The 26,941-nt window shown below is 38.1% G+C and overlaps 1 protein-coding gene across 2 annotated transcripts; it reads right to left on the reverse strand.

The window, feature by feature from the left end:
- Positions 1 to 71: 71 nt before the first annotated feature.
- LOC145998604 (uncharacterized) lies at positions 72 to 26,687 on the reverse strand. Of its 2 annotated transcripts, XM_083135055.1 has the most exons (6): positions 26,553 to 26,687; positions 9,204 to 9,380; positions 7,418 to 7,622; positions 4,415 to 4,701; positions 753 to 1,019; positions 72 to 137 (listed from the first exon to the last, which is right to left on the reverse strand). In XM_083135055.1, exons 2-5 carry the CDS (start codon positions 9,354 to 9,356, stop codon positions 759 to 761), a joined length of 906 nt encoding a protein of 301 aa, XP_082991181.1. In that variant the 5' UTR covers positions 9,357 to 9,380; positions 26,553 to 26,687; the 3' UTR covers positions 72 to 137; positions 753 to 758. The 2 variants fall into 2 exon arrangements, with proteins under 2 accessions (XP_082991181.1, XP_082991180.1); XM_083135054.1 differs by lacking the exon at positions 72 to 137 and having other exon boundaries at positions 611 to 1,019.
- Between the last annotated feature and the right edge of the window lie 254 nt (positions 26,688 to 26,941).

The following is a 26,941-nucleotide window of genomic DNA, read 5'->3' on the forward strand; positions in this document are numbered from 1 at the left end:
TTAGAAAATAAAGTCATTTATATCATACGAATGTTTCTCTTCATACTTTGTAGAAGGTTAATGAATATAGCAGAGGTGTCGCCACCAAGTGGGCTCTAGCCGAAGCATGAAAGAGCCTTATCCAGCCCTTCTGCTCACTGAAATAGAGAATATGTGAACAGAGAGGAGAGAGGAAATATATACCCCCAAAAGACCCGCCTCATAGAGTCGGACCCTGCACATGTCTATGGCATCGCTGGGAATTCATGAACACCCCTCTACTACCTGCGATCGCATATGATGGGATTCTGTTTTGTATACTACTGGTAGAGTATTTTGGCAGGAATCGCATACATTGCTTAACATCACTAGTGAAAACATCACTGTGAAGTCAGACCTCGCCCACCTATTGGAACTCAATTTTGTAGACAAATAGATCAATATATTAATTTTGTTCCATTTTTATAGCTTAAATTACTTTTTGAAAATAACGTAATCAAACCAAGCAAATATGTTTTCCAATTTCGTAATTATTTCAAGTACATACGATTTATAATTTAGTACAGCAATATTGCTGCATGTACTAAAAAAAAAGATGCAAATCGAATCACAAGAGCAAGTCGAAGGAGAAAATTGCAAAAATGAGAAATATAAGAACAATCGAATACAAGACACAAGGACACGTGAGTGAATAAAAGTTACATCGTGCAAATTTAAGTTTTAAAATAAAATTAATTTAGTTTCATGCAGTGTTATAAGCTCATTAATCTTACCGTGCCTTATGGGATCTCCTGAAGTTGCCTATCCAGCCAAAGGTCGACTTGCATCTGGCGTAGTTGCGTGGTCAGCAACAGATTCTGGTGCCTTAGCTCATTGCTCCGCCGGAGCGCCTCCAAGGAGAGCGAGTGCTTCCGATCCTTTGTGGCCGAGAGCAACTGTCGCAGGGAGCGGTCCTGCTCGTCCACCCTCTCCTTCAGCTTTTGCATAGCCAGTGTTAGGTTCTCTTCAAGGCACTCGACAGTCTGCTTAAAACCCTCTCTCTATAAAATAAGGCAATTTGTTTATATTAAAATACATACTTTGGGACACTATTCAGCCTTGTTTCCATGATATGAAAAACTCAATATGCTGACCAAGGCAGACATTTATTTTATTATAAAACATAAACTAAACGTAACGTTTCAACCTTCTAGCAAGATCTTCTTCAGACTCTGCAGACATTTGTACTTGGTGCAGAATCTGAAGAAGATCTTGCTAGAAGGTTGAAACGTTACGTTTAGTTTATGTTTTATAATAAAATAAATTTCTGCCTTGGTCAGCATATTGAGTTTTTCACACTTTGGGATTAATAAACCTTAGTTTAGAAGTTCGCACATTGTTAGTGCAAGCTGTTACAAAACTTCTCTAAGGACACACTTATGGGTATATCTCTAGCAAGACAAACTTGAAACTGTAAAGAATAGACATAGATAAGAGTTATAAATACCACATAGAAAAGTTGATTTCGGATGAGCTCTTTTGGTAACAACTAACGAAGCATGTGTTAATCTTTACTAAATTTGGTAATTTTGACGAAATTATTTGTTAACTTTTAACAAATATGCATGATTACTAAAATAATTTTGGTACTGGTAGACAATCATTTGTTTATTACCTATTTAAACAACTGTTACTTTTTGGTTATTCCAATCACTTTTTCTTTGTGCAGTGTATGGAGTATGTACATCTAGAGAAATGAAACTTGTCATTGCTGATAGTTAAACAGCAAGGATTTGCTCACGAAAAAAATCTGAATGAGTTTTGACAGGCATTCTATTTCCAAAGAAAAGGTTTGTTTAAGTCCCCTTTATGTTAATCAGGACTAGGCCTACGGTGGGATACGAACAACTATGCAGTGTAATGTACCTCCAACGAGGACCCCTTGATTACAAGGTGACAGATTTACCACAACGCCATCGTGGAGATCTTACTGATTCCATTGTTGTCTATATAATATAAAAAAGTGAAGGAAGAAAGCTAATTTTTCATGCTTAATTATTAGTACGTATTATCATTTCAGTTGGTATTTTGGGGTTGAACTCTCAAATTCCCCCTTGCTAGTAACCCCCATGACACTGCAACACTTATTTGTGAGTTTGGAAGGGGCGGTCTTCGTAGCGGAGTGAACTGTTACGCGCTGCGAGGCCAGAGGTTCCAGGTTCGAAGCCTTGTCAAGGTATGATTGTATCATGTCCCAACAGCAATTTCATTTCTTCATCATCATCGTTGTGATTAACCCAAGAGGTAGAAAAGCGACCAAAAATAACCAAAATAGAAATCGAAAATAAAGATTGGAAGAACATCAAATGACTTCATATTAGAGCATATGAGGGTTTCAAAGCACAAGTGGCCTAACTCCATTCAAGACAGCTTTGAGAGAAAGGCACATTTAAATAACTTACCGTAGTACTATGCTTAGCTGTTGGGGCACAAACATATAGTAGTTCCTCTATGAGCAAGAATTTGAAACTTAGGACATGCCTACTGCTAGCATTGAAATGTAGATACTTCACAGTTCTAAGTTACACATGCAACTCCATTTCTACGAAAAGTGAAGCTACGCTACTTGTGCCCTGGAACCCCTTATATATTAACACATATAATGTTAAAACAATAAGTGCACATAGAAAATAAGATTCCCCTCTTCCTACCTTTTGTATTAGGCTTAAATTCGTAACGTGAGCACAAAACTAAATTTGTAAGAAATGAAAAAGAAAATTATGCTCTAAAATTATACAAGAATAGGCGGGTAAATACTGACTTTATTATTCAGTTTCAATGTCAACTACAAAAAGTATTTTTGTATTTTGTATTTCCAGTTTTGACATGTAATGTTGCAACGATGATGCAGATGCTGATGAGTGGTAAATTGATAAAAGAGGTGAAGGAAAAAGCAATGCGCCATTTAACTCGGCACAATTATTATTCTTAAGCTTCTTTTATCTTATGTTTATTTGAATTGTTTTCCACGTCGCTGTTATCGTTGTAGTTTTATGAAATTGTTGCCCAAGGATGTTATTTTTTCCAAGCAGAGTTGAATAATTTTAAATTTACAATTTTTTCTACTAACATACTACACACTGTATTATTTATTTCCATTATTATTCTTAACCTCTTTTTCTTCTTTTACTCGTAGGTTTATATTCTGGTAACACACTGCTAGAATTTTCTGTTTGCCAAAGTACTACTTTTTAAAGATGTTCTTCATGCATTAAGACATAACTGAAATATCCTTCAATATGCTATTATTTTTAAAATCAGAAATGATAACTACGAATCTTCAAATGTAAACCTATATTGCTTTTAATGAGATTTTATTTGTTTCCTCATTTCAAAATATAGCAAACCATAGCATATGAAGAAAATATCAAAGGGCGGACATAAAATGTCGATGCTCCGTAGTGCGGAGGAGGGTGGCAGGGATTCAAACCAAAAAGCAGCCAATGGCGCCAAAATATCTATAGTAGCTACGGGGCTGAGGAGGATGACAAAAGGACCTACAACATGGCGACGGCCCGCGCTCTGACGTCACGTACTGTATTTTTGTTATTTAGCGCCACTTTTGACTAATAGCGACAAGGAGGATGAGTGATTAGATTAAATTAAAGAGGGAATACTCACACCTATGCCCAGGCCGGGACTCGAACCTGGAACTTCAGCCTCCGAGTCGGCTCTGACATCACATGAAAACGATCAAAGCTTATCGCCCACTATGGCAGCCCGAACAGCGAGCAAACACGCGGCGATACGATCTATGTTCCACAAGGCTGTTCGGAGAGCAATAGTGGGCGACAAGCTTCGATGGGTGATAAGTAGGTAGCGGAAGTTGATGACCTAAAAAATATAGGCATATGACCTATAGAGTGTCCTAAAAAATGGGAAAAAATGACGTAAAAATGAAAGAAAATGACCATTAAATTTGTTAGTTTCTGGCTAAAAATTTAAAGAAAAGGAAATTAAACAAAATGCAATCTCCTTATCTGATCTTAAATTTGAGTTTGTCCCAGACGGACACCTGGTTGTTTCCCCCGAGACAACAAAGACCGTCACCAGTTCAGCATTTCCTTTGCTCGTAAATTGCAATCTTGGGAGATATATATTTCACCTTGGTGAATAGACTCAAGAATATTACCAAAATGAAAGAAGTGACAAAATATGACGAAACAATACACGGAATATTGTGAAAAATGCCGGGAAAATGCCGAAAATCGGGGAAAATGACCTAAAACCTGAAAATTGGCAAAAAATGCAAAAAAAAAATGCACTTTAAAATTACCTTTTTTGGATTCTAGACGAAGTGTAATATTGTGTATATTTAATGGGCATCGTGTCCGAGATGTCAGAAAAAAGATGACATTTCATCAACTTCCGCTCCCTAGTGATAAGCTTAACTCACCTGCACGTCCTTTCTCCTCTTGAGCGCTAGGAATCGGGTGCAGAGGTCGGCCACCATCTCCTCCCTCCTGAGAGCAATGAGGTTCAGCTTCTCCATATCTTGCCTCAGTTCCTCCACCTGTTCCCTCCTCCTCTTCACCTCCTCCCCACGACTCTTCAGGATCCTCCTCATCTTGTGGTAGTCGCGCAGGATTCTCGCGTAGTGGCGATCCTGCGAGGGTTGATCTCGTAGCGAGGGTGAGGACTGGCAGCAAGGGCAGCAACCCTCTCTCTTCAGACGAAACAAGTCTGAAATAAACGAGGGAAACACATTTGGTAACTGGCATACATACATTACATACAAATACACCGCTATGGCCAGTGGCGTAGTCGTTCCAGGGTGCACCTTGCCTCACAAAATGGCAGGAAATATTTATTTCTTAAGTTTGCTTTATTTAACATTAATGACAATAACTAGGCTTAACATACGTCCGGGATTAGCCCGGACAGTCCTGGTTTTTTAGTGCTGTCCGGGATTGCAAAATGTCCGGGATTTTCAGAATCTGAACATGAAAATAGCTACCCGTATTGAATATTCACGTCCAATTTTTAAGGTGTTTCAAAAGACTGATATTTCATGTACCAACATTTCTAAAATGGTTGAGTTTGCTATGTCTTTGCCTGGAACATCTGCTCCAGTTGAGAGAGTATTTTCAATTATGGGGAATATTTGGTCTGCAGAAAGAGGTAGACTTCTAGAATCCACTGTTAAACATTCAGAACTTTCATGTTGTGAATTTTATGACGTTATTAAAACAAACAAGCCATTTCTGAAAAAATGGCATGTCTAGTGAAAAGTTCAACTGAGTCAACTAACAGAACAGAGAACAGAGAGGCTTCCTAAAATGTATTATACAATTAAACATTTGAAAATTAATTGATTGAGTTTAGAAAATAATGTTAATATTTTTTCTTGTAAATTTTACAGTTTAATGTTCCAATAAAATGTTAAGGCTTTTAAGTAATTTCAATTTATTTTTGTAAAGAAAACTGAAATTCAGCAGTAACGAGTTGATCGCAAATATGTTCTGGGTTGGACCCCAAAAATATGGTAAGCCTACAATAACTCCTTTGTTGTATAAGAAGATAATAATTATTTTATTGGGAGACACCTGAAACGAAACTATGCTTCCGCACTACCTTCGGCAGAAAATAGTGAATAAATGTTGTACCAGAAAGAGAAAGAAAACGGTGTAGAAAAGAAATCAATAAACGTACGGTTATTTGTTTCTCTGACAGTGATAATAATAATAATAATAATAATTAATAAACGTCATGTTAACAACTATGACACCATATAGTGCAGCAGCTTGAAGTTTGAAAGCAGCCCGATACCATTTATTTTTCGACTACACCCATTTATGAGATCAATACATATAACAAAATAATGTGAATGCTACATATACATTCTCTCATTTGCGCATTGACTCATTTTAATGCGTTTAATTTAAACCTCTTAATTTAAAAGGCGGAGATATTTCGTTTTCTTAATTTTAACGAAAATATTAGGCAACCTAATAATATTCTGTAAATAAATTTAAAATTTCAATTAAGATTTGTTCTCTGCAGTCGCAAAAGAGGATACACCGTCTCGACGGTCGAACGCTTCAACTCACGACTCGGGTTCGAGTCACGGTCTTGCCATGGGTGTTTGCGAGTGTGTATTTGTTATTTTTGTCTGATCGTCAATCATCCTCATCGTTACGATATCAGAAAATTAGCACAAAAAGGGACATAAAATAAAAGAAATACAAAGGGAGCATAGAAATCAAATACTTTTACTATACGGCTGTAGAACCATTATTAAATTATTACTAATAATACAGGTGGCAGAGGTGAACTGGGCAACTATAGTCAGTCTACCTTACTTGCGAACCTTTCTGAAGACACCCAAACGTCAACTTCTCTTCCAAGTAGTACACCCTGGATTGCAATTTGCAGACTTACGAGGCTCTGGTGTCTGGACTCACATCCAGTATAATCATCTGTGTAACTTGTGTGTTATCCATGTGTATTTGTGATGTCCATACATTTTATCATTATTCATCCTCATCTTCTCGAGTTTATTTTTAAAGTCCACTTTATGCACAGAAAGGCTAATCGGGACTGCGCCTACAGTTTAAAGTGGAATCCGAACCGAAATGTAGCCTACCTTCACTGGGTATCGAATCAAGAAGGCGATGACGCCATCGAGGAGGCCCCTCATCTTCTTGATTAGTCAAAAATGGCAGAAAAGTGAAGTAAAATAAACCAAATCAATCAATCAACTTAGTTGCCACTATTCGAATATGGGAATAATTTCAGTGAAAATGATCTGAAACAACACTCAAGTTTTACACACAGTAAAGTCGCAGGTAAAATTCATTAATAGCAAAGTTAGAAGAGTTGTAAATGACATCACAACCACAACAAAGCGAGCGATAATATACAAAAACAACCGAACGCATACAAAGGAAATACAGATCTCACACCTACATTCTTGTTTTGTACATGTTTCTTCCCACTTCCCCTACATTTGTCCTCCCGAGCCTGTTTCCTCACCCTTTTTGTCTCTTATAATACTATCAAAAAGTCAATTTCCTTTCGTTACCTGATAAAGTAACTGGGTTACAGTTACTCATTTCAAAAAGTAACCAGTTACAATAACCATTTCGTGTATATGGTCTTCAAGAATGGCGTAGTTAGTGGTAACGTCGTCGCCTTGTAATCAAGTGGTGTCGGGTTCGACACAGAGGTTGAGATCCAACTCTAAACTGTAGGTCTAGCCACGATCAACCTTTCTGTGCACAGAGTGGGCTTAAAATCAAACTGAAACAAACGTTTCTTGTAAATGTGTTACGAGTAACTCTTGGCTTCACAAATATATCATTATCTACATCAAGCAGAAGGAGGTCAAATTATGTTCTAAATTTGGGCGCAGTAATCTCTAGCTACGGTTCCGCAAAAAATGCAAACAACCATTCACCTATGAGATTCTTCGATTTCCTCTTCTCGCGTTCCAGCTCTTTGGCGATCTTGTGGTTGGCCTGTTCGAGCTCCGTCTTCGTGAGCAGCAGCTTGTCGAGGTTCTCGTTGGAGGTCTTCATGGAATTCTCCAGGAGATCGAAGCTGTCGTATATCTTGTCGAACCTATGCGAGAACGACATGCTCCTGGTCGGCTTCTTTTCTTCCTGAAAACAAGACAACAAACGAAAACAAATCAACAACGACTCTCCACTCCATTTAGATTACACATTATTATGAAGCGCTTTCAAAGGTGCTTCCTCGTGCCTATATGCTAGCGGGTTTGGTGCGGGGCACATCCAGTTGATAACACTTTGGTTTCTCACATGCTGATAGCACCTAACCCTCCTAACCAACATACAAGCATTATTTTCACAATTACAATTCTAATAATGTCTGCGTTATTACGTTAGGATCAGGTTTGGGTTGGTAGCAACCCATTTTCGCGACGTGTTAGTAGCTGGATGTGCCTCTTACCCGACCCATATGCTAGCGAGGTGGTCGAGCAGTGGCGCAACCACAGGGTTGCCTCCCCAAACCTTCGATGGAAGTCAATTCTAGGGGGGCAAACTTTATGCAAATCAAATCGTCAAGTTTAGAGCCTTAGCTAGGCGGCGGCGGGAGTCGGCCATGGACGCCCCGTGAAATTATTTTCGCCCTATTAAATCAATATTGTTTTCAGTTGCAAAAATTGGATCTAAAAATTTTCTTACTCGCTTCGCTTGTAATATATGATTGTTTTCTGTAATGTATTTAGATAATATGTGTTGCATACATGTATTGAATAAACTTTGAATACGTACACAATTTAGTGTTAGCTTGTTGCATATGTATTTTCTTATTTTATGTCGCTCCATGTTGTATATGTGTAAAACACATGGAAGTTATACATGTTATATGTACAAAAAGAATTATCTTCGGAATGCATTTATCATTCATTTTCTGCCATTCAAAAATACAGTTTGTGTGCTTGTTTTGCATTATTAGGTAATGGCGCATTATTATTATTATTATTCGTACGTTTATCCCGGTTCTTCCCCCCCCCCCCCCGCCCCAGACAAAAATTCGTAATTGCGCCTCTGGCCAAAAGTGGCACAAATGCGAGGTAAAATAACAAAAATGTAAATCCTGACACACATGTACTTACTTGTACCCACTTGTCTCGAATTTACCACATTTTCATTGCAGGTTTGAAATGCCACGCCAGAAGCGTGAATGTAACTTTTCCTTATTAAAACCACGTTCCAGTCCTTGAGATCCTTGTTGAATAAAAACATCTATTCTCGGAAAGTGGGGATGGGGAGGCTATATGTGTGTGTGTGCGTGTGTGTGCTGAGAATGAATTTACTAAAGAAAATTACTAGTAGACATGTGAAGATTTGAAAAGGACATTAGAGAGGGTCCTTACTTTCCTCATTCAATACATACACTACTCCTTTTCGTTTCACAACATTCAGATATATAGCAGAAACTCAATTGTTTATTCTCATAATCAGACTGAAGATGTAATCCTCTTGTTGTAGTATGCAGTGGAGTTTTGCCATTGAGAGATATCACTGAAAAGGAATATGGCTTCATTTTTAAATAATGCTATTTTGCATAATTGATATATTATTGTTCTTAATGAAAGGATTATCAAAGTCTTCCGAGGTTGTCACTGATTTCACAAGGCTAATTGTTGGGAGATGCAGATCAGATTACAATGCAGCTATAAACCAAATAAAAGGTTAAAGAGACAAAAAATTAACCTCATGTGAAGAGCCTCTCCCCTGTTCGACTGAGCCTGTCTGTTCTTCATGTAGCCCCGTGCTGCTGTCCCTCAGTGACAGGGCGCTCATCCTTGCCATCATCTCTGTGGACTCTTCAGAGCGCGAAGTTCTCGCCGACACCACCTTCTCCATCTTCTACCTCTGTTTGTAACGTTACTGAAAGATAAGAAGGTCTATTGCTATGAGCGTTCCTGCCTGTAAGCTCTAGCCAACCGTAGAATATGCATAATTCCTTATCCCGCTATTTCGACACAACCAAATAACCTACATCATACAAATAGACTAATTTTCAAACGTCGTCGTTAAGTAGATGCGCACACACACTCACTCACACGCACACACACACACTATATATACACACATATGTATACTTTTTATGTACTAGAGGAGAAGGTCTAAATATGGGCGAAGGTTTAAATATGGGTTTTGGAGTTATCAGCGCTCCCGGGTGCTGCAGCCTGGCAGAGGCTATGGAAACTGGTTATCTGTCAAGGACAAAGGTTGCGGCGCCAATTCGCAAGAGAAAGTGGTGGTTAGTTTCGGCCTTGAACGCTGTTATAGAATGAAGACCTCCGAAAACATTTTGCAGGTATGTTTTAACTCAACGTTTTCTGAATTCTCATCTGCTTTGTTATGATATTAGCAGTACATAAAACAAATTTGGGCTTTTATAATGCCATGATTTGTTTGTGAAATATGTACCACAGAGCGAAAATAAATTGAAGAAGAAAAATAGCGTGATGGTCTAAATATGGGCTATGACATGAGGTCTAATGCTGAGATCACATTTCCAACAAATATTTAGATGTTTTTCTTAATTTCGATTTTTCCCATTCCACGTGATTTTCAAAACAACAGATTATTCATAAATATGAATTTTATAATGTTTTAGCGATAAATGACTGTTTTTTTAAAATTGTAATTGCTTTTTGTGATATTTCCACTAGTAGCCCATATTTAGACCACAATTTTGAAATACATAATTTTACCATTTTTTGGAAATTGCTTTTTTATATAAAAAAAATGGAGAACTTCTATACTTTAGCATGATTATTACATTTAAGTATATATTTCATAGATATATATTTTAAAGGCAGGTGCTTGATATTTTCATTTTTTTTCCTCCGAAAATGACAAAATAAAAAGGGGGGTCCATATTTAGACCTTTTCCTCTATATGAAGTTAATTTTTAAAAGTAACTGAGCAGAGTGGTTAGCACTGCGCGCTACGACGCTAGGAGTCCTTGGTTCGAATCCCTAACTGGGCATGGGTGTTATTTGTGTGTGTGTGTTCATTCATGATATTCATCACATCATAGCTCAACCTGATCTTCGCGATTAGCAAAAAGTACCAGAAAAGCAAAGCAAAATCAGTTAAAGCGATCAACCAATCAAATATAACTGAGTTACAGTTATCCACTTTAAAAAGTAACTCAGTTACAGTTACTGGTAAGTGCAACTTACTTTTACAATTACTTTCTGCTGGAAATTTTCTTTCAAACAAATTACACACGATCAATTATCATTAATTTCAATAAAATAAATATATGAATTTATTTATGATTCTGGTACATAATATGTCTTCATGTATTTAAATTATTGCATTAAATAAAAAAGAATGCACCAAGGAAGGAGTCAGCCTTGTGAATGATTATTCATTTTATTTTCCTTAAACACTTTCCCTTATTAAACAATGACTTCTTTCTAGCTCCCCTACCACGTTCCAAATTAATGCAGAAATCCACCCAAAGCACCGAAGTCTTGAACAAATTATGAACTGCAACAAACCGTGGATGTTCTAAATTTAGCATGCAACGAAGCCTATCTTCCATCCCGTAGGCGATTCCATGAAAAGCGTTTCAGCTTAGCATCCAGAGAAGACACATAGTTGGAAACGGATTTGCTAAATTTATCTCTTACCACATGTTACAAATTTTCAAATTTGCAATTTAAGTGTCGTAAAGTAACTGTAAAAGATAACGTTACTTATACTGCATAAAGTTACCCCGTTACAGTACCAGATACTTACTTTTAAAGTAGCTACATAGTATATATTATATATACAGGGTGTCGCAAATCTCTTTCAACAACGCTTGGGTGCTGGTAGATTTCATAAAAACAAGTAACTTTTCCCTATAAAGTTTACCTCGAAAGTAGTGGCGCAGAACGGGGGGGTACAGGGGTACATTGTACCCCCGCAAATTTTTGAAGGAGGGTACTGTACCCCCCTAAATCCGTAAATCGAGTTGTACCCTCTGTACCCCCCTTTGGTAATTTGACAGCAGACGAAAGGTGCTACTGTTAAAATTACCTATTATCAATTCGCCCAATAAAAAAAATGTATTATTGTTTATAAATTTTAAGCATTATAGTCCTTACCACAGAAATTCAAAACATTTAATTGTAAACTTATTATACTACATTGTGCTTGCTACTAGTTAGTTCATTGACCTAAGTTCTTGGAAACCTCTTTAAGGAGATGAAAATTGTTTAAAATGTGTGTGGAACGATGGAATCAGGTTGACTCTCAGACAATTACGCTGCAAGCGATTGCTGCTTTGCGTAAGGGGGAGGGGGGTACACATTTCTAAAGCGGTGTTCGCGTTGATTCGAAGATAAGATACAAATCTTCATCAGAAGAGTATATGACTGACCCCATTTTCTTTTGAATATTTATAATGGAATTTTCCGAAACGGAACACTTACACGAACGAGACGAGACACGACAGACCAACTTGGGGGGTTACAATGCACTCCTGTACCTCACCCATATTTTTCATAAATTTGTAAGAGGGTGTTGGGAAAACTATACTTAAACCTATATATTAAGATATATATATTTTTTAAAAAATACAGTGCCGATTAGCCTATCTGAGAATGAGGTGAATTTGGAATAAGTTTTCATAACTTCAGAGTGGAAATCGAAAGAAAAATAAGCACAAACAAGAACGAGAAGGACCTCACCACACAGGAGACGAGATGAGGCTGTGACAATTCTCGACTCATCGCATCGCGATATCATTCCTAGGTGAAATGAAATCTTTCCTAGACATTTAAACAGGGTGCAATTTGCGATTTTATCAGAGGGGGGACTATTCTTTACCTATGTATTAGGTATACTTATAATTGGACATTAATTGCTTAAAATCTAATGCAACACAAACACAACGCCATTTTATGTTAAACTCTAAAGTCAAATTGTAAGAAAATTACATTAGTTAGATGAATGCACGAGATAACTGAGACTCACTGGTGGTCTATTGGTAGATTTTGGATTGGATTTACAAGGTCTCTGGGAGTAAGATGGGAATATGTGATTGATTTATTTTACTTCGCATTTCTGTCACTTTTGGCTGATCGCGAAGATGAGGATGAGTGATGATGATATGAGTAAATTGATGGACACTCAAAAATAACACCCATGGGCAGGATGATTCGAACCTGGGACCTCAGGCGTCATAGCGCGCTATGCTAACCCCTCCACCACGGAGTCCGGCGAGGTGGGAATGTGTTTTGGATTTTCTTTGTAGATGCGAAAATCTTTAACTGTGACGCGCACATGCTTCTGCTTACATTAAAGTTTACCTTTTCACATAAACGAGAAATTGACATGTCATCCTAATACACACGCATGTATCTATCTGCATTTAATACCACTACATACGAAAGTAAATCTTGGCCGGCTCTTCACATTGTCCACCAAAAATTGAAAAGAAAGAATAAACTTTTGAGCGTATGGCTTTACTTGCTACTTCTGAGAGCTGAAGGATTTCGGTTTTGTAAATGCACCGAATGATATTAGTTTCAGTACTTGAAGAGCGTCATTATTATATTACAAATAAATGATTTGTCAAATTTTTCACAAATATTTCAAAGTTAGACTTCTTACGAGTTGATTGGGAACCATCTGAACTCATTTTTTTTTCTTTTTTAATACAACACCCTATAGATGTCTGAGAAAATACCAAATACATGGCTTCTAAAAGGCATTGGATGTGGTACACATCTGCCATAAATTGTTTAAAGATATTTTTATGCGTAGATATGGGACTTTAAAATTAGAATGAACGGAACTGAAGTGGAACTCTATATAATGTAGTTTCTATATCCAGTGGGTGGGAGATGATTATTCCTGGTTGGGGTGGCTCAAGATCCCACTCACTCCTGATTTTCCGTTCCGTGAAATCCAAATAAGCCCAGAATGAGGTCCAGAGCTTAGCCTTATATGTTTCAGAATTGTTATCTGATTTTAAAATCTGTTTTTTTTTAAACTTAAATTCTAACAAAAACAATGAAAAATATTTATGCATATTTTGCATTAAATAACAGGACATTCGTGTGTGCTGTTCTAAAAGAGAATATTTCTCATGGCTTCACATTATACCCAGGTATCAAGGACGTTTTTGTGGGGGTCCAGAGGGTCCGGACCTCTTCCCCCCGAAAGACTTGCCAAGTAGTAAAAGTAATTTATCAAAATATAATTGTTTAGCATTTGTTATACTCAATTTCCATCAATGCCTATACCATGCTTGAACAGCGTAACAATTAAAAGTTAGGGTGCTGCAGAAATATCTCCCGGATTTCGTTTGTGAATAACAAAGTAACGATAGATATTATGCAAAACTTTAATGCACAGTTGGAAAGAACAAATGGCACATTTGCAAAGAACAAAATGTTCCAATTATTTTTTGACAAAATTGCCACAAGTCACCATTTTGTGTGACATAGTTGACTTTGTTTTAAAATGATATCGTCCAAATGCCGATCTGCACAGTGTACGCATTTCTGAAGTTTCGCCCTGAAGTTCTGCATTGCCCTCCTAGTCATGTATGGTCGGTATTACCGCTCTTTCCTGTCTGATACCATCTTTCAGATGATTGTCTGTCCTCGGCCTTCCTTGGTAAACTTTAGCCTTCAGGTACTCCCACAGAAAGAAGTCGCAGGGTGCGAGCACGGGGGAACGAGTTTTCCATGGAAGGTGAGATCAGACGCCCTGGAAACATTTCACGTAGCACGTTCATCGATACGCGTGCTGTGGCACCATCCTGTTGGAAACACACAGCCAATTTGCCACGATCGTTGGATTGCGGCTGCAGGAAGTTGCGTAACATACATACATAACGGTCAGACATTACATTAACTGCGTGCCGTCTTCCTCAAAAAAAGTCTTCCTAGGTCATGGAGTTGTCTCGATACATATTGGAAACAAAATGGTAATCCTTGTTCCTTCCAACTGTGAAATAAAATTTTGCATAACATCTATCGTTGCTTTGTTATTCACGAATGAAATCCGGGAGTTATTTCTGTTACACCCTGTATACTCGATGGTTTTCTCCGCTGAACTTCTTGGAAGGCAAGTAATTTGGCTCATATGGCTTTGAAGGTTTCCAAAGATTTATGCACACTACTAATGATAATATCCATAAAATATTAATCAGGAACTTTACTTTTCGTTAATTGGATCTAACTCCTTTTTTTGATGTTCAATAAATATTCATTTCTTTTTCTATCTGACATTAAATTCCTTGCTAGGGCAGTTGTTTTTTGTGCAAATCTTGGCGATCTTAACTACACGTACGCTAGATAATGAATACTTGCTGTTATATTTCTATTCTTCTACTATATTTTACCTATTCATGTAATAATAACAATACATTAATTAATGTACATATTTAATTAATTAATACATTAATTTAATTAAATATAATTATCCTAATTATTATTATTGCGACACTTGATTCCTCGTTAAGAGAGACGATTTGAAAACAAAAACGTGGGAGTCTTGCCTGAGCAAAATCCAAAACAATAATGATACTTGCAATGCTGTAAGAAGCATTGACAGTATTTATAAACTGACCAAGACAAATAATGGGCAGACTGAAATTCAAGATTACTCATTCTAAAATATCTCCATGATTAATTGATTTGGTTTATTTTAATTCGCTTTCCTGACAACTTTTGCTAATCGCGAAGATGAGGATGATAGCTATGATGTCAGAGCAAGCATTTGCTGTGTCGGGTTAGATAGATAGGCAGGATAGATTTTAAGCGCTTATAGCGCAGAAACCAAGCGCTCTCGAAGTAAACTTTATATAGGGTGACCAGACATACTCTTTTAAAGGTTCACATACTCTATACTCTTTTAAATTTGCAAAAATCCCCAATTATACTCTTGTCCTTGCTATTTAATTTCATTCATTATTTTACGCGTAAATATACGTTAAAATCCACAGAACGGAAAACGTCAAGATGTCAACAAACTGAGGTATTTACTCCTTGACTCAAGAATTTCCTATGAACAATTTCAAGTCATTTTCATATTCCATCAACCAGCAAAACATATTTCAAATTCATTGGAATTTAATGATAATGATATTTTTGACACTTCTTGTGCAATTTCAAAAGCCATTGAAAAACATCTTGAAGATTTGGGGGAAAGAAAAGAAACAATGATGGGTAAGTGGAAGTCAGTACAGGCTGGGTCAAATTTAAAAGTGTTTGTGCCTCTTATAAAAATCTTCTTTACTTCAACTTTACAAATGTTGATTGTGAAAGACTCTTCATGTTATTACAACTTATTGGCGAGAGGAAAAAAGTACACTCCTGGTGTCAACACTCGAACATGTAATGAAAGTGAAATTCAATGTGGACATGACCTGTGAAGAGTTTAGACTGGCAATAAAGGACGACTTAAACATACTCAAGAAAGCAAAATCATCCCAGAAGTATGAATGATGGTGCCCATTGGTGAGTAAGTATTTGTAATTAGCTAATTACATTAGACCCATAAGTAATTTGAATTGTAGGCCTATTTTATAGGGGCTATAATAGAAGCAATATCAAATAACCACCCTTATTTTCATTTTCTTTTTATGTTTTGTGCATGCGCAGCTTCAACCTATAGACTATACTCTTTTTGGTCAACAAATATCTGGACACCCTACTTTATAGGGAAAAGTTACTTATTTTTATGATATCTACCAGCACCCAAGCGTTGTTGAAAGAGTTTTGCGACACCCTGTATAAGTTATTGTCGTGTAAAAAGCATAATGGCACCTTCAATTATGTTCCGCAATACACAATTGATAAGTACGAACCATCCGAAACACAAAATTTCCGATTTTAATGCGTCTCCGATATAACAGACATTTACCTAAAATTCGTTTAAAAAAAACGGCGAGCAGCAGTGTGCCAAATACGTTTCAACATGATAAAAGGGATTATGTTTGGAATAACCTCGTCCGTTATAATACTTCTACATGAAAAGAAATTCCAGTTTCCTAATCGTGATTATAGTTTTAAAGTAAAGGTAAGCAGACATTCGCAAAATTAAACGAAAAGGCGCTTGCAACACTTTTTTTAAAATTAGGAATGCAGTCGCTTACACGACCACAGATGATTACATATGCTATGTACAGATGTTTCAGTACCACTTTCAGTACCTACTTAAAAACGCTTGGCAAATTTGGCTGTCACTTTAATCGTACACTGTACGCGTCTCACTTATCGCACAGCACTTGACCAACCTTGCGTTCCGACGTCAGGGGAGAAAGCTTTTTAATTTTAGGCTAAATGCCTACGTTGTTAGGTTAGGCTAGTTATGTTTAGTTCTCTTAGCCTTAATAAATAGTCTCTCAAATTCATCAGAATCACAAACATAAAACTATTATTATGAATAATTCACTTTTTATCCTTTTGTTGTTTCTTTTTTTAAATATATACTATATATATGTATGTATATAAAAATCACTATATTTCGAGCCTACATTTTCGAGCATATGCATACAGAATCCATATTAGTGAAGGGTATAAATCTGTTAGAATGGATGAGAGTGATATTGGAAATGGAATAATTAAACGTTGCATACCTTTGTAGTGTGTGATTTGTTGATTTGAAAAAATTGGACATTCTAGAAATAAATGTTGCGCATCAGGATTATCATTGCCACATTTACAATTTTCTTGAGTTTTAATATTTATTTTTGCTAAATGTGCTGGTGTACGCACATCTCCTGTTCTTAATCTATTAATAAAAACTATGGCTTGCTGTGGTAGTGTGTATGAATTGAACCAAGAATCCTTGGATTCAAATTCTGCAATCCATCTATATATATTGCCCACAAACTTAAATTGATCCTTGCACCATTCGTTCCATGATTGACAAGGAAGACCCGCACTACAAGAGTACAGTAAAGAGATGACAAGCTGTTTGCGTGAACAGCTCTACAATAAAACATTATCCACATGCTTCAATCCCTGTTTCACGTCACTATAAAACAGTCTTCAAATGGTTTGCATCATTTATATTATGTTCAAGTACCTTGGCAGAGAGGTACACAGTTTACTTGTCCTAGAATCAGAGGAAATTCCTTTTAAATATCCTTGCATGTTAGCACATTATTAGTTTTGATCATTTGAATGACAACAGCCATTCCATCTATTATGATAATTATCTTTGAAATATTTTGAGCTTTAAGGGCAGGAGGAACAGTTTGTGTCCAGCCAGATGCGAGGACCTTAAACTTCTCCTCCCCCACCAACCTTTCTCTGCGGTGAGCTGGGGAAAGAGGTATGTGTGCTGGTCTGGTTTCGCCCGATTTTTCTGTCCCCGATTTACCTGAATGGAATTATCTTTGTCGGTGGTACCGCAATGGGGTCTGTTCAGTGACGTGCACTGAGGAGTAGCTAGTCTAGCAGAGATAGATCAATCAATCTCAAATCTCTAATTATTTTCAAATCACAATATTTATTGCTTTGTTGAAGCCACAGTTCATATGCAACACTTTATTTTCAGGCGCTTCTCGTCCCTCGGTGCGTTCAGCGGCCTAGCTCGCTCTTTCTCCGCCTCGCAGTTCCAGGTAGAAACGGGTTTTCGAAGGGAAAGGGAAGATTTCTGCCTCTACCTCCCTTGCCCCCTCGCCCCCGCTCCAATGGTTGAAAGCCCGTGCTTTCAGGTCCTCCAGTCTATCTCCTATAGGACAGATAGGGGATAGGTTTTCCTTCGCTTACTTTGTAAATCCTCTAAAGAACTAGGGGTAAATTTTTTTCAGTACTTCTGTCCTCTGTATTTATACTACTTTTTACACGTTGTACAATATGTATGTATAATACGGGATGTACTTTTATTATTTATGCAATTGGAACGTCTTATGTGCAGACAAAAATTTTTATGCTTTTTTAAAAAATATGGAATATATAATGATTAAATAACAAATATTTGCTCACGCTCTCTCTTGCTCTCGTTTTAGTAGTGTTTTATTTAAATATACTAATCTCTTGGCCTCCAATAAAAAATGGGTAAGCTAAACAATCATAAATACGGATGTACTTATTTGGGCAAGTGAACGCGCGTTCTAATTCTTGTTGTTGGTTTGGTTTATTTTACTTCGCTTTTCTGCCACATTTGGTTATCGCGAAAATGAGGATGAGTGATGATATAATTAAATTGATGAAAGGACCTCGCAAAGAACAATTGAGGCCGGGATTCGTGACGAGCGTGCATTCTTGTTCTTATGTGTTGTACTCTGCCTGCAGTGAATAATGAGAAAATTAGAAATGAAAAATGTATCCCAGAACTCAAAAAGCCAAATGAATATCATTGAAGAAAGTAGAAAAATGGTTTGTTTAAAGTTGTGTTTTGTTACCCATCGTTTTTTCTAGCTGTATAGATTTAATCGCAATAAGTAGCTAAGAGCTTATGAAAGTCGTGAGGGACAATCATAAAGAGAGAATTCTAGGCTCCTGATTTCACAGTGCCCTGCAGATGCACTGGGAAGAAATTATTTGTATTTTCTTCTCTCTTCCATCACTTTACCTAATTTCTGCCATGACGATGAACGTTGATTAAATTAAACGGGTGAAGAGTGGTTGCAAATAAACAATCATGCAAAGGCAGGGCTCGAGCCCGGATCCTTCAGTAACGAGATCGTGAGATGGGGAAATTATGGAAATCAAGCAATGCAAAATTTTTGAAAAAACGTTAATCATATAATATAAAGATGGTATTTCAAAAATTCAATTGAAAATTACTACTCAGGAAAAATGCAGTTTGCTTTACCGATACCCACGTATCCGAATGGTTAGCGCCTTTCTGTGTATAAAGTGGACTTAAAACGTAAAATCAACCATCAAATCAACCAACCGTGGGGGAGTGGTTACCACACCAGGAGTTCCTGGTTCGAGCCCCTACATGGACATTGGTGTTCTTTGTGTTTGTCCCTTCATTAATTTTGTCGTATCATCTTCGCGATTAACCAAATGTATAAAAAAAGCGAATCAAATCATTCATTGATTGATTGTTTGATTTGGTTTATTTTACTTCGCTTTCCGCCATATTTGGCTAATCGCGAAGACGATATGATAAAATTGTTGAAGGGCAAGGGACACACAAAGATCACCCATTGCCAAGCCAAGATTCAAACCCGGCATCTCTGGCTCAGTAGTCAAATCAAATCTTTTTTGATTTTCGAAAGTGGGTGGAAGTTATGTGTACAATTTTTTGTAGTCATTCCTAACTTTGCAATTTTTCCTGTATTTGACGTTCTTCTTTTAGGAATACTGGGCCCTAAAAGGGGGGGGGGGATTATGACCCGTTGGGCACGCCACTCATTGCTACCCCAAGTGTCGACGTCACCGCACGTCACTGGGTCTGTTGCCTTTCAAACATTGATGATGTCGATGGTGATTTGCTTCTCCCAGTAGAGCTATAAAATACTTTACGATTTGGGAAACAAAGATGTACTATATAGATATTTTAGCAACCTGTATCCAGCATGGAATGCGAGACCCTCAGGTTCACGTCATAGTAGAGCCTACATTTTTCACTGAAATTTCTACACAGGCCAAACACTTTATCCACAGACAAAGAACATAGCTTTATCCAATGTGTTCCCTCTTGAGAATTTCCACTGTAACCGTTTCACGTACTACAGCTTTTGTCAATAAGTTGAATAAATCTGTTTTTTGCAAATATGAATAGATCAGTGATTTCTGAATGTTTCCTCGAATCATGTCGAATTCTTCAACAATCTATTCCTATTAATTCATGGCGTTTCTTTCAAGATCTTTCAAAGTTCAGGATCAATTCAAGCATTATTGTTGTATGAAATATCTACTATTCCAATAACTTTTAATTTTCAATTCTTGTGTTCAATACCATGATCTGGAGCTATTGATATAAGCAGGCCTTCGGTTGCTTTAGTCTAAAAAAATTGACCATTTATATGGACTCTTCCTGCAGGTGGTGTGGTTCATTTTCCTCCCACTCGCATTTGTGGTGGCACAAGCACTGCACAATTGGACACCAAAATGTTTATTGTATTATACTGGTAATGTGATTTACATACATATTTTGAATAGACATTCATTTTCAATTTCAAAATGGCAACACAAATGTAACCATATTTTTGCATGCTGTACACACAACAGCAAAAGTAACAGTAGGCGAATTGTCCATCATTATTTTCATTCCATCTGTATTACACAATGTGATCGTAATGAGAATTGAAATAATGACGTCAATAAACAGAGGGCAATGCCTACTTTGAACCAACATAGTTTCATTCTTAAAAAAAAAAAACAGAATGTAGAGTAAAAAAGTAATTAAAATAGCGGTGGACAATTTGCCTAACATTATGTTTGCCATTGACTGTACAGTGGGATCCACTAGTATTGCTCGCAAATTGTTCATGACTATTTTCATTAATTTTTCCTTACATCCTGTGTTTTTAAGCGATGGATTTTTATGTATGCTGCTGCAGAAGTTGTCAACAGCTTGTTTTGAGTTTTCTTTTAATTCTTGAAGCTCTTATTGGGTCAAATAAAGTACACAAACATGGTGATGGGCAGAGTTAGGATTTTTAGGGGAAAATTTCATTGGGAAAAAGGAAAGGAAAAGGTGCTAAACTAAGACCCAAAAAGGGGCAAAAAAATTTGCTGATAATTATACTACTTATTAAAACTTTCCCTCCTATTTTATTAGTGTAAGCTATTCACTCAAAGCTGTGTACACATCACACACATAGGTTGTGTTACAGTTATTCACCAGAGTCTGGGAAAAACACAACGCTGTTGTACCTTACAACATTAAGCATTTCTAAATTTTTAAAAGTGAGTTTGTTTCTTTTCAGAGATAAAATATCTTTATACAGGGTGTTTCTAAAGGTCTTTACAACGCTTGGGAGGTGATTCCTCACACGAAAACAAGCAAAAAGTCTAAGTTCCATTTTTACGACTGAGGCTTCGTTTCCGAGATAGGAGCCTCGCAAAAGGTGACAAAGTGAACGTCACACCTAACTGGGACGAATACTATAACAGATAGAGAGGCGGTTACAAGGGAATCATAAAGGAATCGTATGTGCTCAGTCCGGAAGTCACTATGAAAAGTTCACTGCACGCATGCGCAATGGAGTCCTCAAAGGAATTGGGGATTTCCAGCAAGAACAATACATGGAAAGGGTATGTAACGCAGCAAGAAGGACCGTGACAATGAGAAATGCGTTCAAGACAACACATCCCGACCTCAAACATCAAAACATGAGCACCGAACACAAAATCCGAAAAGTTGAGCACGGTTGCATACCCCAGTTACACGCGAGGAATGAACGAATCATGTCATGTGGCATACGAGAGACACATTACTCCACCAGGAGGAGGGAAAGAAAAACACAATATCAGATGATTGCGACAACGTGTATTTTTACACGCAACAACTACGTAACATCCCCCCCCCCCCCACACACACAACAAACAATATCTTACGCACAGACAGTCCGTGTCACTGTACACCAACTGAAGATGTCACTTTCACCACACAAAGGGGGTGGGGAGCAATACCAAGAGTGTTCTCACTGAGATTTGCCGAGGGCAATAATCACAGATGGTTTTCAAAATGTCTGCCGTTTACTTCTACGCAGAGATGACAGCGACGAATCAAGGATTGTCGAGTACGAGCAAACAAGCCAGGTGTATCTGCTACCGTCCCGGCGGCGACGTTGATGCGAGCAACGAGGTCCTCAGCTGATGTGACAGGTGTGTCGTATACAAGGGTTTTCATTTCTCCCCAGAAGAAAAAATCGAGAGGGTTGAGATCTGCCGACCTCGGTGGCCAAGGCACAGACTCATCCCTACCAATGAACCTATTGCGAAACACATCATTCAGGAAATGTCGTACATTACAATCGAAATGAGCTGGTGCACCATCGTGTTGGTACCACATTTCTTGCCGCAGTGCCAAAGGTACGGTCTCCAACAGTTCAGGCAGAACCTCAATAAGAAATGCATGATACGTGCGACCATTCAGGCGAACAGGGAGAATGTATGGTCCAATTAAATGATCATGTACTATCCCGCACCACACATTCACTGAAAACCTGTGCTGGTGATGGGCCACAAAAAGTGCATGTGGGTTGTCAAAGTCCCATACATGACTGTTTCTACTATGAAGACATCCATCCTGGTGAAAATGGCTTCATCTGTCCACAATATGTTTGCCCCGAAGTGAGGGTTTGTGTCCAGCTGATGCAACAACCATTGGCAAAACTCCATACGAGGGCGAAAGTCACGAGGTTTAAAAGGGTGCATTCCTTCCTCTGACAACACTCGCCAAACATTCACATGAGACGTGTTTCGTGCCCGAGCAAGCACTCGCATACTGGTGCCAGGATGTTCTGCGACCGCTGTTAACACATCTTCTGCAAACTGATGTGTGCATACACTTCGGGGTCTTCCAACTTCTTGCCGCGGTGGTAACACTGACCATGTTTCACGCAGTCGACTGTCCACTACCTGAAAGAAGGTGTGAGACAGTAAACGTCTATGTGGAAAGCGTTCTCCATAAAGACGCCTTGCCTCACGGCTATTACCACGTGCCTCCCCATACATGAGATGCATGTCTGCTAGCTGCTGGGTCGTATACGCAGCCATCTGTGTAATAGGGAGCTGGAACTGCAAAGTATTGTTTTTGTTTAACACTGGCACACTGCACAAATTGGCCATATCACCGTAAGAACACCACAGACCAATTGTTGCGATACTTGACTTGTTAACTCCACCACGTCAACTTCTTTCAATACAACATACTAGTACTCTTCAATGCGTATGACAACCTAGAGCGAACTGCTGATCATATCCCAGCACCTGCAACACGAATGGAACGACTGCCGGAGAGAACCAACCCTTCGAGCTCCTCTCGCGGGAACAGCAGTCATGAAGGTCAAACGTAGACTACGAGAGCCAGACTTGACTGTGCAGCGCTTCCAAAACTGGTCTCTTTTATGTCACAATGATCGCGTGCGAACACTTTTGGTATTGCTCCCCACCCCCTTTGTGTGGTGAAAGTGACATCTTCAGTTGGTGTACAGTGACATGCACTGTCTGTGCATAAGACATTGTAGCATTTGTTGTTTGTTGTGTGTGTGTGGGGGGGGGGGGATGTTACGTAGTTGTTGCGTGTAAAAATACACGTTGTCGCAATCATCTGATATTGTGTTTTTCTTTCCCTCCTCCTGGTGGAGTAATGTGTCTCTCGTATGCCACATGACATGATTCGTTCATTCCTCGCGTGTAACTGGGGTATGCAACCGTGCTCAACTTTTCGGATTTTGTGTTCGGTGCTCATGTTTTGATGTTTGAGGTCGGGATGTGTTGTCTTGAACGCATTTCTCATTGTCACGGTCCTTCTTGCTGCGTTACATACCCTTTCCATGTGTTGTTCTTGCTGGAAATCCCCAATTCCTTTGAGGACTCCATTGTGCATGCGTGCAGTGAACTTTTCATAGTGACTTCCGGACTGAGCACATACGATTCCTTTATGATTCCCTTGTAACCGCCTCTCTATCTGTTATAGTATTCGTCCCAGTTAGGTGTGACGTTCACTTTGTCACCTTTTGCGAGGCTCCTATCTCGGAAACGAAGCCTCAGTCGTAAAAATGGAACTTAGACTTTTTGCTTGTTTTCGTGTGAGGAATCACCTCCCAAGCGTTGTAAACGACCTTTAGAAACACCCTGTATAAGCTGAAGCTTCTCTCTACATCCACAGAAACTAGTGGGGCAAACTTAGTATTCACTCGGAATGGGAACTCTGTGGAAGTGGCAAATTCCACAACATCCGGATTCTTGTCAAGACTAGCCTCAAGTTTGTCTCTGGCAAAACCATCTAACTGCCCCTCACAGTAGTAAAGATATCCCATTGTTTTTTCCTTTTCGACGCCTTGTTCTTCTAAGCTTTTGATGGCTGTCGACAGGTACTTGTAGGAATGTACACAAAATAGTTATTTTTGCAAATCATCTATCTTGTCTGGGAGGAGAAGTTGCTGTGCCTTGGAAATTGCACCTGCATCGGTTGAATCCAGGGAAAGGTCAAACTCCTTAATTTTTTCAAAATTTTCACACAGAAATGCAGCAAACTCAATCCATGATCCCCAGCGAATAATGATGGGGAAATGTGGCAGGGGCAGGCAGGTGGTTTCTCTGTAGGCAAGAATGCGACTCGGGGCCTTAAGGAGTATTTTCTTCAGATCAGATATGAACTCATTTACAACGTTGTATTCGTTCCTAATAGATTCAGGAACCCTGTGAAGGGCATGAGCCAAACAGGTTAACTTAGGGAACAATGGCTTCAATTGGTTAAATGCCGAAAGCATGTAGGGAGCCTGGTCAGTAAGTACAACAACTTTTTTCAAACTGAATAGCACCGGGCAACAGTTTTTGACAGAAATCCATAAATGACTGCATCACTGTACAGGCATTGGTTTTCTGCAACTCATACATGTTTAGTAACATGGGCTTAACTTCCTCACCTGTCAAGAGGAAAAACCAAAATGTTCAAAACATATCGTTGCATTGAGTGTCGTCTCATCCAGAATGACACCTAATCTGATCTTTCACCTTAATTTTACGCACAGTTTCTTCATACACAGGTTCAATATAGTTTTTCCTTACCATACTCTCAGCGGGCACTGAAACCGTGTTTACTTTTCAAGGCCAGATGGTTCACCTTGTTGAGTGGAATCCCCGCCTGTGTAAAAGATGCACACAAGTCAACATTAAATTCCTTTAATTTTTTGTTCTTGGAAGAACACTGCTCAAATGCATTGTGTAAGAGAGGCTGCCAAGATTTACTCGATTCTTGTTCTTTTGATGCTTAGAGCTGGAAATATTATGTTGCTGGATGTGATCTTACTGGTGTTTTTCATGTAATGTAATTCCCGTATCACAAACCGTGCATCGAAGAACAGTTCCATCACTTTCTATGAACTCGTGCTTAAATTCTTGAGCCAGACTGAGAAATCGGGATCTGGGCACTTTCAGCATGGTAAAGTACATGCACTAACAGGATCTAACAGAATGAAAAAGCTGGTAAGGAACTTACATCCACAAACAATATCTGTCCACTGCGCACACATGAAATGTGAAACCCACCACTTCAGAAACACATTGTTGCTTCACTGCTTCTAAGACCAAACTGCGTTTCCTTCTTCCTTCTATCTTAAAAAAAAAATAACAGCAATCTGGTGCATATCAGTAGCTGCCTTTCCATTGTTGATTTCAAATAGGCAACAATCAAGCACAGTTTAAATACATTCAATTACAGTTAACAATGTGAAAACATCTTAAAAGAGAAAAGTGTCGCAAAAAAAGAAAAGAAAATTTCAAGGATTTGCTGAGGAAATATATTTAACATCACCAGTAAAAGGACACAAAAAGGGGAGGAAAAGCGATTAAGAACATGAAAAAGGGGGAAAATACATAAATGTCCCAGAAGAGGGAGGGAAGGGGAAAGGTTATCAAAAAAGGGGGGAAAAGGTGCTGGAAAATTAGCTCCATTCTGAGGTTGAGGCAACATTTCACACACTGAGTCCTTCCAGAGAGGTCTCACTTTCACTACGAAAAAAAGGTGCGCACCTAAAAATCCTAACTCTGGTGATGGGCAATTTGCACGGTAATACTCCTGGGTCTCACTAGCTTTTCAAGTGAGAGTTTGCTTTTAACAAGCAATATCAATAAATGATATTAACTCAACAATACAACCCACACTATATGGTGTTTTCATTTTCACTTTTTGTTCACATAGGTTAGTAAGGATCTACATTACCAGCATGCCACTGTAGAAACATCATAATCCACGCTAATGGTATTTTGTCCATGATAATGAGTAATGACAAACCAGACATTTTCATTTCTTTCCTTAAGATGTTGGGTTGAATTACCTTCAGCTTTGGGCTTCTGATTTCAAATCATTCAACAAGTAAATTCTAATTTTCTTATAACTTTATTATTAGTCTGCTGAATTATGCCAAGTCCAAGCTAATGTAAAAACTAATACACTGACCTGGTTTCAGAAGAAAAATATTTGTAACTCTTTATCAGTCAAACAAGATTCCTCCAAAGCACATTGTTACTCCAAGATTATCTATTACAGGATGGGACACTGAGTATATTCTCTATTGACTTGTGCAAACACTTTTCTAAGGCCTTATAAACCACAGACTACATACCCAGTACAAGCAGAACCATCTGGCAGGGAAAGAGAACATACTCGAACAGTGAGAAACTATAGATTAATATGCATATCAATGTTGGAGCTGGATACTTGGAAAGCAAATAGACCTTTTTCATTAGAATATAATAAATAAAAAAAGGAATAATTAAAGTTGTTGATTCTTGTATTGGATTGTCCAAAGGAAATACCTAGAAAATATTCCATTTACTAAATATATA

This window comes from Lepisma saccharinum, chromosome 14 (genome assembly GCF_977018435.1).
Source record: "Lepisma saccharinum chromosome 14, izLepSacc3.1, whole genome shotgun sequence".
NCBI lineage: Eukaryota > Metazoa > Arthropoda > Insecta > Zygentoma > Lepismatidae > Lepisma > Lepisma saccharinum.